This window comes from Triticum urartu, chromosome 5A (assembly GCF_056163025.1).
Source record: "Triticum urartu cultivar PI428250 chromosome 5A, HENAU_Tu73, whole genome shotgun sequence".
Classification (NCBI taxonomy): Eukaryota; Viridiplantae; Streptophyta; class Magnoliopsida; order Poales; family Poaceae; genus Triticum; species Triticum urartu.
In genome coordinates this window covers 490162750-490178031 of record NC_141877.1, presented here as the reverse complement: position 1 = coordinate 490178031, position 15282 = coordinate 490162750, and the positions used below count along the sequence as shown (strand labels likewise).

Below are 15282 nucleotides of genomic sequence, written 5' to 3'. Positions count from 1 at the left end.
TCACTTTGAGCTCATTATGATGATGCATTACCGAGTGGGCCCAGAGATACCTCTCCGTCATACGGAGTGACAAATCCCAGTCTTGATCCGTGTCAACCCAACAGACACTTTCGGAGATACCCGTAGTATACCTTTATAGTCACCCAGTTACGTTGTGACGTTTGGTACACCCAGAGCACTCCTACGGTATCCGGGAGTTACACGATCTCATGGTCTAAGGAAAAGATACTTGACATTGGAAAAACTCTAGCAAACGAACTATACGATCTTGTGCTATGTTTAGGATTGGGTCTTGTCCATCACATCATTCTCCTAATGATGTGATCCCGTTATCAATGACATCCCCATGTCCATAGCCAGGAAACCATGACTATCTGTTGATCAACGAGCTAGTCAACTAGAGGCTCACTAGGGACACATTGTGGTCTATGTATTCACACATGTATTACGATTTCCGGATAATATAATTAAAGCATGAACAGTAGACAATTATCATGAACATGGAAATATAATAATCATTTTATTATTGCCTCTAGGGCATATTTCCAACACAAGGAGAGTTGAAGACTTCTGGGCTTGGAGCCGAGAAAAGAGAGGGATTTTCACTGTCCGCTCTGCATATCGCATGATCCAAAATACGAAGCTCAGTCGAGAGAACTGGCTGTATGGTACCGAGGGCCCGTCCAGCACCGAGGAGAGCAGCAGCTGATCATCTCTCTGGCACACACAGGTTCCTAACAAGATTCGGGTGTTTCTATGGCGTTTGGCAAGGGAGTCTATACCCACGTATGATATTCTGCACCACCGCAATATGGCTACATCACCGGCGTGCCAGATGTGCGGAGCGGCGGACTCCTGGAGGCATGCCTTACTTGATTGCACGATGGCGAGAAGTACCTGGGCCTTGGCACCTGACTCCTTGGTGGCGCAGATGAGCACCTGCGACTACCCAAGCGCCAAAGCATGGCTGTTCACTATGGCAAATTCGTTATCACATGCGGACTTCACAAGGCTCGGTGTCACTTTGTGGGCGATTTGGAGCTCCAGGAGAAAGTTGATTGATGAAGGGGTGCACCAAACACCTTACTCAACTAATGCATTCGTGGTTTCTTTCATCAAAGATCTCCAGGTCCTAGCTCAACCACATGGAAGCCCTAAAGCTAAGCAGCCGCGCTTGAGCCAGTGGGTGCCACCCCGGGAGGGAACCTGCAAGATCAACGTCGACGCTGCGTTGATGACAAACAGACCGATCGGCGCGGTTTCAGCGGTGTGTAGGGACCGGCATGGAGTATTCTTGGGCGCGTCCACGATTACCTTCCAGGGTTTGGACGATCCCACGACGCTTGAGGCCTTGGCAGTTCGGGAGTCACTCGCTTTAGCGGACGACCTCTACGAGCACGTGATCTCGGTGGCCTCGGACTGCAAAAATGTTATTGATGACATCAGACAGGGGAGTGCAGCGGCCTATGGTGCTATCATTAGGGAGATTGTAGATCGTTCCAAGTTTTTTGCTATTTGTTCTTTTAGCTATGAATTTAGGAGCTCGAATGTCGAGGCTCACAATTTAGCGAAGCATGCTCTCTCACTTGGGGTCGGCCGCCGTGTGTGGTTAGGCAATCCGGGTGATCTTTCTTTCGTCCATGTAAACATTGTGACGAGTTAGATAAAAGCTTCGCGAGATTGTCTCAAAAAAAAGGAAAAGAAAAAAAAAACTTATTTAGTTCGGGCAGGAAAACTCGTAACCCTCCCCAGTCCCCCAAATTCCGCCGCCATTGGGTCGTGGATCGATCGGCCGGACCGCATGGCCGCCGCCTTCGCCTTCCTCGGGGTCCGCGAGGGCGGCGCCGTCCCGAGCTCCGTCCTGCTCGACCTCTACGGCCGCATCGGCCCTGCCCGCAACGCCACCACCGCCACGTCCACGACGAGCACCGGCCATCCCATCGCGGTGACCCTCTGCGGCGCGCGCCCGCCGGTCCTCTCGCACTTCTCCGTCGACTCCGCGGCGTGCCCGGAGCCCGACGGCCTGTCCCTGGCGCCCAAGGTCGTCAGCACGGACGCCGACCTCGTCCTCCTCCGCGTCCCCATCAGCCCCTATGGCCAGAACAACCCGATGTTCAGCGACTACTTCGTGTACAGGGCGCGCCCCCGGCGCCCCACGCTGGACCTGCTCCCCAAGTCCGCTCCCCATTACTTCGGGGATGCGGAGATCGCCGTGGTGAGCTGCGCCGGCGAGTACGCCGTGGCCGCCCTCGATCCCGTGGGCATGTGCTCCTTCAAGCTCCACCTGTACCGCTCGGGGCCCGACGGCGAGCCGGGGAGCTGGACCTCCAGGTGGGCGGACGTGGAACAGATGCTGAGGGACGCGACCCCTCTCTCGTCGGAGAAGCTCACGTACCACCGGACGACCAAGGTGATCACGCTGGGCGGCGCCAAGGGCACGGTCGGCTGGGTCGATCTCTGGCGAGGCATCCTCCTATGCGACGTGCTCGACGAGAGCCCCACCCCCACGCTCCGCGACATGCAGCTGCCATTGCCCCTCAAGGGCGACTGGAGGACATTTTTCCTCGAATGCTGCGCCTACTACTTACGTGACATCGCCGTCAACAAGCGGAAGGACGCCATCAAGTACGTCGAGGTGAAGAGTGTTAGACTACTGTATTCTGTACGTATAAGGTAGAGTAGTGTAGTGAGCGTGTGTGCAGTTTTCCCACTGAAAAGGTATAATTAGCATGTTATTACGGTTTTTTCCCCAAAACCCTAAAAGCTCTAGCGGCGCCCAAGGCGATTAGGGTTTTGGAGTGAAATCAAGATTTCGCCCGGGGATTCGTCGCCGGTGCGAAGCGAGACGAGAGCGAAGGAGGGCGCGCTGATGGCGGGCCGTGGCGCCGCAGGGAGCGATCCCGAGGCGGGCGCTGGTGCGAGGAAGAAACTGGAGGAGGCCCTGGGAAAGCTCGATATATCTGAAGAAGAGGCGACTCCTCTGGTTCTTGACGACCGGATCGAGGGAGGACCGGCGAAGTGGCTGTTGGCAGGGAAGGTACTGCACCGGAACCAGTTTCATATCCAGACTATCACCAACGCTCTTCGGCCGGCGTGGGGGAACCCACGTGGTTTGCAATTCCGATCTGCAGGAATCAACGTGTTTGTGGCTGAGTTTGAAAACCAGCGAGATAGGGATCGTGTTTGGGGAGGATCGCCATGGCACATCAACAAGAATGCTGTGGTGCTAGCTGAGTTTGATGAGTGTATGAGGCCGGATGAAGTTAGATTTGACCGGCTGCAAGTTTGGGCTAGGGTCATAAACTTACCCTACAATTTGAGGGATGAGGCATGGTGGAATCCAATAGCCAAGCAGATGGATAAGGATGCGCAACTGGTGAAGTTTGATCACAATGGCGGATATCTGCGGGCGCGGGTTTCCATTGAGGTAGCAAAACCGATCAGGAGGTGGATCCTGATAGACTCTGCCAGGAGAAAGAAGGTGGACATGTACGATATTCAGTACGAACAGCTACCGTACTTTTGTTTCTCCTGCGGCAGATTGGGGCATTCAGATCTATATTGCCCTACCCCGGGCTCACGTGATGAGAACGGGTGAGGGAGTCCTGGATTAGGGGGTGTCTGGATGGCCGGACTATACCTTCAGCCGGACTCCTGGGCTATGAAGATACAAGATTGAAGATTCCGTCCTATGTTCGGGAGGGACTTTCCTTGGCGTGGAAGGCAAGCTTGGCGATACGGATATGTAGATCTCCTACCATTGTAACCGACTTTGTGTAACCCTAACCCTCTCTGGTGTCTATATAAACCGGAGGGTTTTAATCCGTAGGACAACATACAGAACAACAATCACACCATAGGCTAGCTTCTAGGGTTTAGCCTCTTCGATCTCGTGGTAGATCTACTCTTGTACTACCCATATCATCAATATTAATCAAGCAGGACGTAGGGTTTTACCTCCATCAAGAGGGCCCGAACCTGGGTAAAACTTTGTGTCCCTTGCCTCCTGTTACCATCCGACCTAGACGCACAGTTCGGGACCCCCTACCCGAGATCCGCCGGTTTTGACACCGACAACGGGAACTTGCCGTTTGGCCCTTCGCTTCGTGCACCGGATGAATTCAAGAAGCAGGGGTCCAATGATAACTCCTCTAAGGATCCGAGAGCAGGTGCTCAAAGCAAGGCAACCACCAAGAATTCAAGCACCAACAAGGATTCGGGAGAGGAAGTGGTGTCTCCGCATAAGAACAAGCAACGGTCAAAATGCAAAGAGGCTCCTACGCAGGTTTATAGGCCATTGGCTAAAACTTTACTTCTTACTGATGGAGGAATAGCGGCGGATGGGGCAGGTACAAGCTTGAGCAAAGATGATACAACCTTAGCTAGCAATGAAATTGAGAGCGAGGGACTGTTCCGTGAACCGAAGAAAAAGAAACCCACTCCAGAAAACTCGGCAGAGACCACGGCGCGGTCCTGCCAGGAGCAATGAGCTGTTTGAGCTGGAACTGCCGGGGGCTTGGGAACCCCGAGGCAGTTCGCGAACTTCGCAGTATTGTGAAGTCGGAAGGACCCACTCTTCTCTTTGTAATGGAAACGAAAATCAAAGCAAAAAGAGTTGAGAATTTGAAGCACTCGCTAGGTTTCAGTGGGTGTTTTGCTGTAGACAGTGCCGGCCTTAGCGGCGGTATTGGTCTTTTTTGGTCCCGAGATGTATCTGTCGAGTTAAAAAACTATAGCCAGAATCACATTGATGTGGTTGTCAAGAGTAATATTCAGGATTTGACTTGGCGTTTCACTGGTTTTTACGAAGCTCCGCGAGCAGAAGATAGGCATCATTCCTGGCGGTTCTTGCCTACACTTCATACGTTACCACATGCTGCATGGTTGAGCATGGGAGACTACAATGAAACATTATACCCCTCTGAGCACTTTAGTAGATCAGCAAGATCTGAAAATCAGATGCGTGCTTTTCGGGAGGTGATAGATGAGATCTCTTTCCAAGACTTGGGCTGGTCCGGTACAGCCTATACTTGGGATAATCACCAAGATGGAGGAGCAAACGTCAAGGCTAGACTCGATCGCGCTTTTGCAAATGAAGCTTTCAGGCAGCTCTTTCATCATATACGTGTCAGGCATATTCCCTCGGTAGAGTCTGACCATTGTTTCGTATTTGCGGAGATTAAGGAGAGCTTGCCAACGTGAACACGGAAACAGAAGCAATTTAGATACGAGAACGTTTGGCAGACTCATGCAGATTATGACCGGTTGGTAAGTGATACCTGGCGGGGCATAACCGCACACCAGGGCTCCAAGGCATAGCGTCCGCGTTGAGTACCTTGCAGGCAACGCTGGAACCCTGGGGCTCCAAGGAGTTTGGTAGCCTGACACGCTCTGTCAGGCAGTTGCAGAAGCGTCTGGATCGTCTTTGTTGCCGGTACATTGGTACTAGTCCGACGGAGGAGGAGAAAACTGTTGTCAAGAATCTAAAGGAGGCCTTGCATCAGGAAGAAATCTGGCTTCGACAACGGTCCCGTGTTCCATGGCTTCGGGATGGTGACCGAAACACTTCCTACTTTCAAGCTCAAGCAGCCCAACGCAAACGAATGAATAGGATATCGGGGCTGAGACGTGCCGATGGATCTACTTGTGCTTCTGAAAGTGAGGACAAGGAAGAGGTACAAAACTTTTATCAGAATTTATATCGCTCCCAGGGTTGGGGAGACTCCAGTTTTCTATTATCGCATGTACCGGAGAGAGTCACCCCAGCCATGAATGATGAGTTGAATAAACCCTACATGGGAGAGGAGGTTAAGGTCGTGATGTTTCAGATGGTGCCCTCCAAAGCTCCTGGTGTGGATGGTTTTACTGCAGGGTTTTACCAGCGTCCCTGGGATTTGCTAGGTAACGAGGTGACCTTGGCAGTTTTGGATTTTCTTAATGGAGGGGAACTACCGACAGGCCTGAATGACACGACGATAACAATGATACCTAAGGTACATCACCCCCAATCGATCACACAATATCGTCCCATTGCCTTGTGCCCGGTGCTTTACAAGATTGCAGCCAAGGCTATAACGAACCGGCTACGAAGCTTGATGGATTTGATAATCAGTGAGGAGCAAAGTGCTTTCGTTCCCGGACGTCTTATTATAGACAATGTACTTGTGGCTTATGAAAGTATCCATACGATGAAAAGGAGAAAGAAGGGAAAGAACTTCTCTTGCGCGGTTAAGCTTGATATGATGAAAGCTTACGACCGTGTTGAGTGGCGTTATCTCGAGGCAATATTGTTACGTTTGGGTTTCAGTATGGGCTTTGTCAGACTAATAATGAAGTGTGTTTCCTCTGTCCGGTTTTCTGTAAGAATCAATGGGGAATTACTTCCTTATTTTACAACCACGAGAGGTTTTCGTCAAGGAGATCCAGTGTCACCATATCTTTTTCTACTGTGTGCCAAAGGCTTTTCCTCATTGTTGAAACACTACAATGGGGGAACCATTGATAGGGGACTACGGGTGAGCTATAGATCACCGTGGGTAACCCATTTGCTTTTTGCAGATGATAGTCTCATCTTCATCAATGCAAGCAACCCAAGTGCTCTCTGGTTAAATGACATCTTGAGGATTTATGAGGAGGCCTCGGGTCAGTGTATCAGTAAGGAAAAAAGTGCTATATATTTCAGTTCAAATACTCCCACAGATTTGAGGCAACTTTTGAAGACAACCTTGAACATCCAGGTTGAGGCGTTTGATGAGAAGTATTTGGGTCTCCCTACTGCTGTGGGCCGGATTACGAGTGGGACATTTGATCACATCAGTGAGAGAGCCAGGGCCAGAATGCAGGGATGGTCGGAAAAATTACTCGCTTGTGCAGGCCGCGAGACCTTGTTGAAATCAGTGGTTCAAGCAATTCCGACCTATCCAATGAGTACTTTTCTGTTAACCAAAAAAGTTTGTAAGAGTTTGATGGCTCCTATGGCCAAATATTTCTGGAGTAGTTCTCTTGACAAAAGATCATTGCATTGGGTGTCTTGGAAGGAGCTTGCAATGCCCAAGTGCAAAGGCGGTATGGGTTTCAGAGACCCACACATATTCAATCTTGCCATGTTGGGGAAGCATGGATGGCGTTTTCCCACGAACCCTAACTCCCTTTGTGCAAGAGTACTGAAGGGACAGTACTTTCTTGACACGGATTTTATGCATGCAGCCTTACCCAAGTTGGCTTCGGCCACTTGGAAAGCTATTATAGCAGGAAGAGAAGCCCTTCGAACCGGCTTGATCTCCCATGTTGGAGATGGCGCTACTATTGATGTATGGAATGATAAATGGATTCCAGGTACTATATCTATGTCACCTATCTCAAGACCACCGAACACTGCTGTCCAAAGGGTGGAAGATCTCATTGATACATCAAACTGGACTTGGAAGCATGAGGTGGTCCGGGAGACTTTCATTGCCCCGGATGCTGAGGCCATTCTTAATATTCCTATTCGGCAAGGGGGGTGATTACCTTGCTTGGGAATTCGAAAGATCAGGCAACTACACTGTGAAGTCGGCGTACCGTGCTCTTGTGACTCAGAACGGGCGTTTGGCTCTAGATGAAGGGACGGCTACCGGTACCTCCAATGATGAACAACAGATGTGGAAAGCCTTGTGGAAATTGAATGTTATCCCAAAAGTGAGAGTTTTTTGGTGGAGAGTTCTTCGTGGGATTCTTCCAGATGAAGCTACTCTCAACTATAGACACATTGCAGAAATTCGCAGATGCAAAGTTTGTCTTGCTATGGATGAGGATCTAAAGCATGCATTGATACATTGCTCGCATGCTAAGCGCTTTTGGAGGCGTGTGCATGGTTCGGGCTCCGGCTTCCACGGCTACACCCGGACTCGTGGGCTCGCGACATTTTATGTGACCCGCGCTTTACGGATGATGACCGTGCAAAGATCACCACTATTATGTGGTCTATCTGGCATTCCAGGAATCGTATCAAGCACGGTGAAGAAGGTCGAGACCCTACAGCGACTATCCGAGCTACAAAGGAGGCCATTGCACTTCTTCACTTACCGCGCAAGGATACGCTGGTCTTGCCTGGCTATGGGTGGCGGCCTCCTGATGATGGTTTTGTGAAAATCACAACCGATGGAGCTCTCAACCTGGCAGATGGCAGGGGACGCGCGGGAGGCATTGCTCGATCTCCTACGACTCTTCTAGGTGCCTGGTGCAAGCCATATGTGGGGATTTCGGATCCCTTGATCATGGAGGGACTTTCTTTGCGAGATGGTGTTCGGTTCGCTTCTCTTCGTGGATTCTCGCATGTGATAATGGAAGTCGATTGCTTGGAGTTGGTGACACTCTGGACCACTCGTCACAATTCTCGTTCAATTGTGGCTCCTTTACTTTTAGAGATTGGAGAGCTTAGTACTCATTTTTCCTCTTTTGTTATTCAACATGTAAACAGGTCAGCCAATTTACCATCTCACTTGTGTGCAAAGCGTGCATGCACACTTAATGTGACCGATAGTTGGCTTGACGAGACTCCTAGCTTCTTGGTGTCCAGCCTCCTGGCTGATTGTTCCAAGAATGCTTTTACTCAATAAAGCTCTCTGAATTTCCCCGCAAAAAAAGAGAGCACACGTCCTCCTCCACGATCATGGTCAGCCCACGATCACCATCGTGGCCACGCGCCTCTCCCTCTGTAAAGTTATATGTATGCCTGAGATCAATGAATCTAGTGCGGTTCAATCTCCTTCCCTCAAACGTGGTATCAGATCACTAGTAGAAAAGGGGGCAAAGGTCCAGGCCGGGTCAGCCCATTAGTCCCGGTTCAGTCACGAACCGGGACTAATGTGAGCATTGGTCCCGGTTCGTGCGGCTAAGGCATTAGTCCCGGTTCACCTGAGCCCTTTAGTCCCGGTTTGAGGCACGAACCGAGACTAAAGGGTGCTATGCCCTTTAGTCCCGGTTTGTGTCTCAAACCGGGACTAAAGATTAGACCTTTAGTCCCGGTTTGAGACACAAACCGGGACTACAGGGTGCAATGCCCTTTAGTCCCGGTTTGTGTCTCAAACCGGGACTAAAGGTCCCATTTTCAAACTCTACCCCCCCCCCCCCGGTGGATCGCCTTTTTTGTTTCGAAAAAATGAAAAGAAAATGATAAAAACTTCAAAAAATAAAATTCTTCAAGAGGTAGTTATATTACTACATCTACTAGTTAGGAAAATTTAAAAACTTAAATTTGACATGTTTTGCAAAAAATGTAGGGAAAATGTAAAACGGCTATAACTTTTGCATACGATGTCGGGAAAAACGTATAATATATCAAAATGTTCAGAACGAAAATCCGCTTCCGATTTTGACTGCCTACGGCTTGTTTGCAAATTTTTAGAATCCTCAAATTGTAAAAGGAAAAAAAGTTATGCTCAAATTTCAGTTTTTTTTAATTTTTGTTAAATCTGGTCAAACTATGGTCAAACTACTTATTCAAGAAGTATTAGTCTTACTAAATAATTATTCAAGAATATTAGTGTTACTAAATAATTATTTCATTTTTTTTGAATTTTGGTCAAATATGGTCAAATTGTGGTCAAACTGTGGTCAAACAATGGTCAAACTACTTATTCAAGAAATATTAGTGTTACTAAATAATTATTTCAGTTTTTTGAATTTTGGTCAAATCTGGTCAAACTATGGTCAAACTGCGGTCAAACTATGGTCAAACTAGGGTCAAACTGTGGTCAAACTACTTATTCAAGAAATATTAGTGTTACTAACTAATTATTGTTTTTTAGAACAATAGTTTCAAACTCAAACAGTGAAATGTGTGACTTCATGCTCAAGCTAAATTCCTGCGGGTTAATAGGATTGGCATCTTACTATTGTCAGGAAAACAACAAGAGCAGACTTGGAAACGAGGGAGAATAGAACCCGGAAGTTAAGCGTGCTCAGGCTGGAGTAGTGAGAGGATGGGTGACCGTTCAGGAAGTTAGATGATTTGGAATGATGAGGGGTGATTAGAGATTAAAGGTTAAATTAAGCAGTGATGAGGGTGATTAGAGATTAGAGGTTAAAATAATTCAGAAATTTGAAAATAAAAAAAATCAAAAAATATCATAAAATTTCCTTTAGTACTACCAACCGGGACTAAAGGTGGACCTCCAGACAGCGGCCACGTGGAGGGCCTTTAGTCCCGATTCGTACAAGAACCGGGACTAAAGGGGGAGGCTTTAGTAACGACCCTTTAGTCCCGGTTCCAGAACTGGTTCCAGAACTGGGACTAAAGGCCCTTATGAACCGGGACTAAAGGCCCTTTATCTACTAGTGGATGCGCATGACTCCAACCCCTTTGCGACTGCGCCACCTCCCTCTTCCGCTGCCATGGACGATAACCCCGTCCCCTCTCCCACCTCCTCCGACGACGGCGACCATGCTGCCGCCGGCGTCCTCTAGAACACCACCGCCGTCGACCGCCCGAACGCCCTCCTCCCACCTCCGCGCGCCTTCCCGGCATCCGTTCTTCAGACCATCGACATTCGCCACCATGTCTCGTTCACGCTCGATCTCCATGCCGGCAACTACGCGCAGTGGCGCCGCTTCTTCCACACCATCGTGGGCATGTTCGGCATCCGCGACCACATCATCGCCGACGCTGCGCCGGGCCGCCGCGACCTCGAGTGGGTCATGATCGACCACTGCGTAGTTCACTGGCTCTACGCCACGATCTCGCCGGAGCTACTCGACGCCGTCATGCAGCCCAAGGATACGGCGGCCGTGCTTTGGGCCGCGATCGAGGCGATCTTCCACGACAACTAGCTCTCTCGCGCCGTGTACGTCGACGCCGAGTACCACGCCCTCGTGCAGGGCGACCTCTCGATCATGCAGTATTGCACGCGTCTGAAGACGTTCGCCGACCAACTTCGCGATCTCGGCCAGCCCGTCTCTGAGACCCAGCAGCTTTTCAACATGATCCGTGGGCTTGGGCGCCAGTACCACGACGCCATACCTCATCTTACCTCGCGCGTGCCCCTGCCTAGCTTTCCGCAGGCCCGCTCGTTCTTGCTATTGGAGAAGCACCGTGCTGAGCAGACGGCGCGCATTCAGCACGCCCACGCCATGGTGGTCGGGCGTATCACTCTGTCGCCGCCCCTGTCCGCACCCAACGCTGCCCCGCCGGCTGACTCCAGCGCTGGCCGTGGGCGTGTCCGCGACAAGCGTCGTGGCCGTGGCAGTCCCGGGGCGTCTTCCTCGTCTACGCCACCGCCACCCCGTCCGCCTACTCTTCCTGGTCAGGCCCCTGGCACCAACTCTTGGACTGGCCTGGTGCAAGCCTGGCCCATGCCCTGGCGCACGCCCGATGCCGGTGTTCTTGGTCCCCGCCCCGGCACCCCTCCGCAGCAGGACTTCTTCGCTGGGCCGGCCGCGCCATCGTCCCCCCCCCCCCGGCTACGATGCCTACGGCTCCCCTGGCGCTAGCTCCAGCACCGCGCCACCACCGGCGCAGCCCCAGCCCTGGGACATGGGGCCGCTGCACACGGCCCTGCAGGCCGCGTCCACCTCGGCTCTGTCTGCCGGAAGCACCTCAGACTGGTACCTCGACTCCGGCGCGACGGCGCACATGAACGCCAATCCTGGTACCCTCCATTCCCTTTCTCCTCATTCATCCCCTAATCAGATCGTGGTCGGCAACAGCGGTCGTCTCCCGATCACGCACACCGGCCACGGCTCTCTGATCACCACCAATTCTTCGCTTGTTCTTCGCAATGTTTTGCTTTCCCCCTCACTTATCACCAATTTGTTGTCTGTTCGGCAACTTACGCGTGAGAATCCTATTTCTGTCGAGTTTGATGCATTTGGCTTCTCTGTCAAGGACATCCACACCCGCCAAGTGATCCGGCGATGTGATTCCACTGGAGACCTGTACCCCGTCACGCCCTGCGGTGCGCCGTCCTCCTCGCCTCCTTTCGCCGGTGTCGCCTCCGTGGAGTTGTGGCACCAGCGGCTCGGCCATCCTGGAGACGACGCGCTTCGACGGGTTCTGCACCAGTTTCGCTTCACCTGTGCGCCCTCGGCTCCACACACCTGCCACGCCTGCAGGTTGGGCAAGCATGCCCGTCTGCCGTTTTCTTCTTCCCACACTCCTAGTTGTTTCCCTTTTCAGCTCTTGCATTTAGATGTTTGGACTTCGCCTGTAGCTAGTGTGTCTAGCTTCATGTACTACCTGGTTGTACTCGACAGTTGCATGCATTATGTTTGGACTTTCCCTTTGCGTCATAAGTCTAATGTGCTCTCTGTTCTTACTGCCTTCTACGCCTACGTTCAGACACAATTCGAGCGCCCTGTTCTTGCCTTTTAAACTGATAATGGCAAGGAATTCGACAGCCTCGCTGTTCGATCGCTCCTCTCCAAGCACGGCACTGTCGTGCGTCTCTCCTGTCCGTACACCAGCCAACAAAATGGCAAGGCCGAGCGCATGCTGCGCACCTTGAATAATAGCGTGCGCTCTCTGCTCTTTCACGCATTTATGCCGGCGCGTTTTTGGGCGGAAGCCCTTGGCACTGCTACTCTCCTCCTCAACTACAAACCATGCACCACTTCCTCGCCACGGTCACCGCATGAACTGCTTCTTGGTACGGCCCCTGACTACTCCACTTTGCGCATGTTCGGTTGCCTCTGCTACCCCAACACTTCTTCTACCTCGCGCCACAAACTCGACCACCGGTCCGTCGCCTGCGTGTTTTTTGGGTATCCCCCAGATCATCGCGGTTATCGTTGTTATGATCCCCGCACCCGACGAGTTCTCACCTCTCGCCATGTTCGCTTCCATGAGACTCACTTCCCCTTTGCTGTCGCTCCTGATCTGCCCGCCGTCGGCGCTACACAGGCGCCACGCTACGTTCCCGCGCCCCTGCAGGTTCCCCTCACTGCTCCTCCGCCGCCCTGTGACGCCAGCTCGCCTGACTCCATTGAGTTCGGCCCTCATACCTCACACCAGCGCGCGGGTGCCGCTGGTTCAAGCTCGGCCGCGTGATCGTCATCCAGCGGCTCCGCCTCTTCCTCGTTGGACGCCACTCCTCTAGGTTCAAGCTCGGCCATGCGATCGCCATCCAGTGGCTCTGCCTCGTCTTCGTCGAGCGCCACTTCTCCCAGTTCAAGCTGCACCAATGGATATGCATCAAGCGGCCCAGATTTAAATCCGGTCGCTCCCGCGCAGCACGCGGTCGTCCCCGCCGGCTCTTCTTCACCAACAGCTGGCGACTCGCGGATCACCACGCGCGCTCGGGCCGGCGTGTTCCGTCCGAACACGCGCTATGCCGACTACTACGTCTGCGTCGCCTCCGTCAACACCTCGCCGGACGTCTCTCCGCTTCCCCGTTCCGTTCGTGATGCTCTTCGCGATCCGAACTGGGTATCTGCCATGCGCGAGGAGTTCGCCGCGCTCATCAGCAACCGCACGTGGGAGCTGGTGCCTCATCCTCCGCGCGCTAACATCATCACTGGCAAATAGATTTTCAAGCACAAGACGCGCTCCGACGGCTCACTCGAGCGCTACAAAGCGCGGTGGGTCGTGCGCGGGTTTCGCCAGCGCACCGGCGTCGACTACGGCGAGACCTTGTCCCCTGTCGTGAAGCCGGCGTCCATTCGCACTGTGCTCACCCTCGCCGCCTCACGTGGGTGGCCCGTTCGGCAATTCAGATGTCAAGAACGCCTTCTTGCATGGCACGCTCCAGGAGGAAGTTTCTTGTCTACAACCTGCAGGTTTTGTCGACGTGGGCAAGCCCGACCACGTCTGCCGACTCACAAAGTCCCTCTATGGGCTTAAACAAGCGCCGCGAGCATGGTTCCTTCGCTTCGCCAGCTTCCTCGCCACCCTCGGCTTCACCGCCACGCGCTCGGACAGCTCGCTCTTCGTCCTCGCGTCCGGCACCGACGCCGCCTATCTACTGCTCTACGTGGACGACATCGTTCTCACGGTGAGCTCGGCTGCCTTCCTTCAACGCATCATCGCCAAGCTCACGCACGAGTTCTCCATCAAGGACCTAGGAGCGCTCCACTACTTCCTTGGCATACGGGTGACGTGCAACACTACTGGCTTCTTCCTCTCGCAGGCCCAGTACGCCGAGGACACCTGGAAGGCCACCACCTGGAGCATGCCTATCCCGGCCACCTCGTGGAGCGACTGGCGGCAGCGGTGCTCCGTCTGGTCGGCGAGCGTCGGCGTCCCCTCCAACGTCGCGAGGCATTACAAGCTGATGCATAAGTTCATGAGCGGCAGAACCCACAAGGCCGCCGAGGGGGTCTTGTCCCTGAGGCGTCTTCGCATGGCTCTCCCCACCATGGGCGTCGCCGATGAGGACGAGGACGTAGTTTACATGCTGGCCCAGGGCACCAGCGACGGAGCTATGGTGACGGTGCTCACTGTTGACCTGGGGACGCAGGCTCTGCGAGGAGTGGCCAAGGTGAAGAAGCGTTGCCTCGGTTTTACGCGCGGGTTCCTTGTTACTGGGGTCTCCAAGCATCTCAGGGCTACTGCAGAAGGTACAAGTGATGAATCCCTTAGGCAAACTGAGGTCCAAGATTCGAATGTTTGTGATCAAGAAAGTGAAAGTGAAAGTGATGAGTCTGATTGATTGAAGGTGTTTATGGAGTTAGGCTGATGCGCTTTGTAACCTGACATGTCTTGAGGGGCTTACAATAGTTTACAAAGATAAACCATAAAGATACCCCTTCTTTTGGAGTATTTTGAAGAATAATGTACTTTATCTAGAAATCACGGTGGTTTGTCTAGGGCACATTGCACATCTGAGTGACTCAATGCAGCATAAGAAAGGAGAAGAAAATATCACACGAATCTTCGCGTAAAACCAATAACTTAGGACTTAGATGTTTAATATTTAGGGCATATCTAGATATGCAAAATTGAAAACTTTATTGTGTTTGACATGAACAAATACTAGTACTGTTTTATAAACAATAGTATCGCCAATCCATGTAGTTTTGTGGTATTTTTCTTGACTTCTTTTTTCTAAACCAAACCGAGAAAATCTATGGTATTTAGAAATTGAAGTATGCATTGCCGTCTTGGCACATGTCTCCTCCTTAACCATGATGTCCTCAAACTTCTTCATCATCTTGGCCGCCACCCCTTCTCCTTCTCCACCTCCCACCTCCTCCAGTTCCTAGGGACATGGGTGGCCGGAGCAACGATCATCACCTTCATCTTCATTGGCCCTAGCAGTCTTGAGGGAATTAGCAATGAATGCTTGCCACTTGCTTTGCCCATTCAAC

At 52.0% G+C, this 15282-nt stretch overlaps 2 protein-coding genes across 2 annotated transcripts; both read left to right on the top strand.

Moving 5' to 3' along the window:
* Nucleotides 1-883: 883 nt before the first annotated feature.
* LOC147972193 (uncharacterized) lies at nt 884-1663 on the top strand. The gene has a single exon (XM_087524256.1). It carries the CDS (start codon nt 884-886, stop codon nt 1661-1663), a length of 780 nt encoding a protein of 259 aa, XP_087380382.1.
* Nucleotides 1664-1801: 138 nt separating this feature from the next.
* LOC147972192 (uncharacterized) lies at nt 1802-14624 on the top strand. The gene is made up of 2 exons (XM_087524255.1): nt 1802-2635; nt 14103-14624. Exons 1-2 carry the CDS (start codon nt 1802-1804, stop codon nt 14622-14624), a joined length of 1356 nt encoding a protein of 451 aa, XP_087380381.1.
* Nucleotides 14625-15282: the final 658 nt, after the last annotated feature.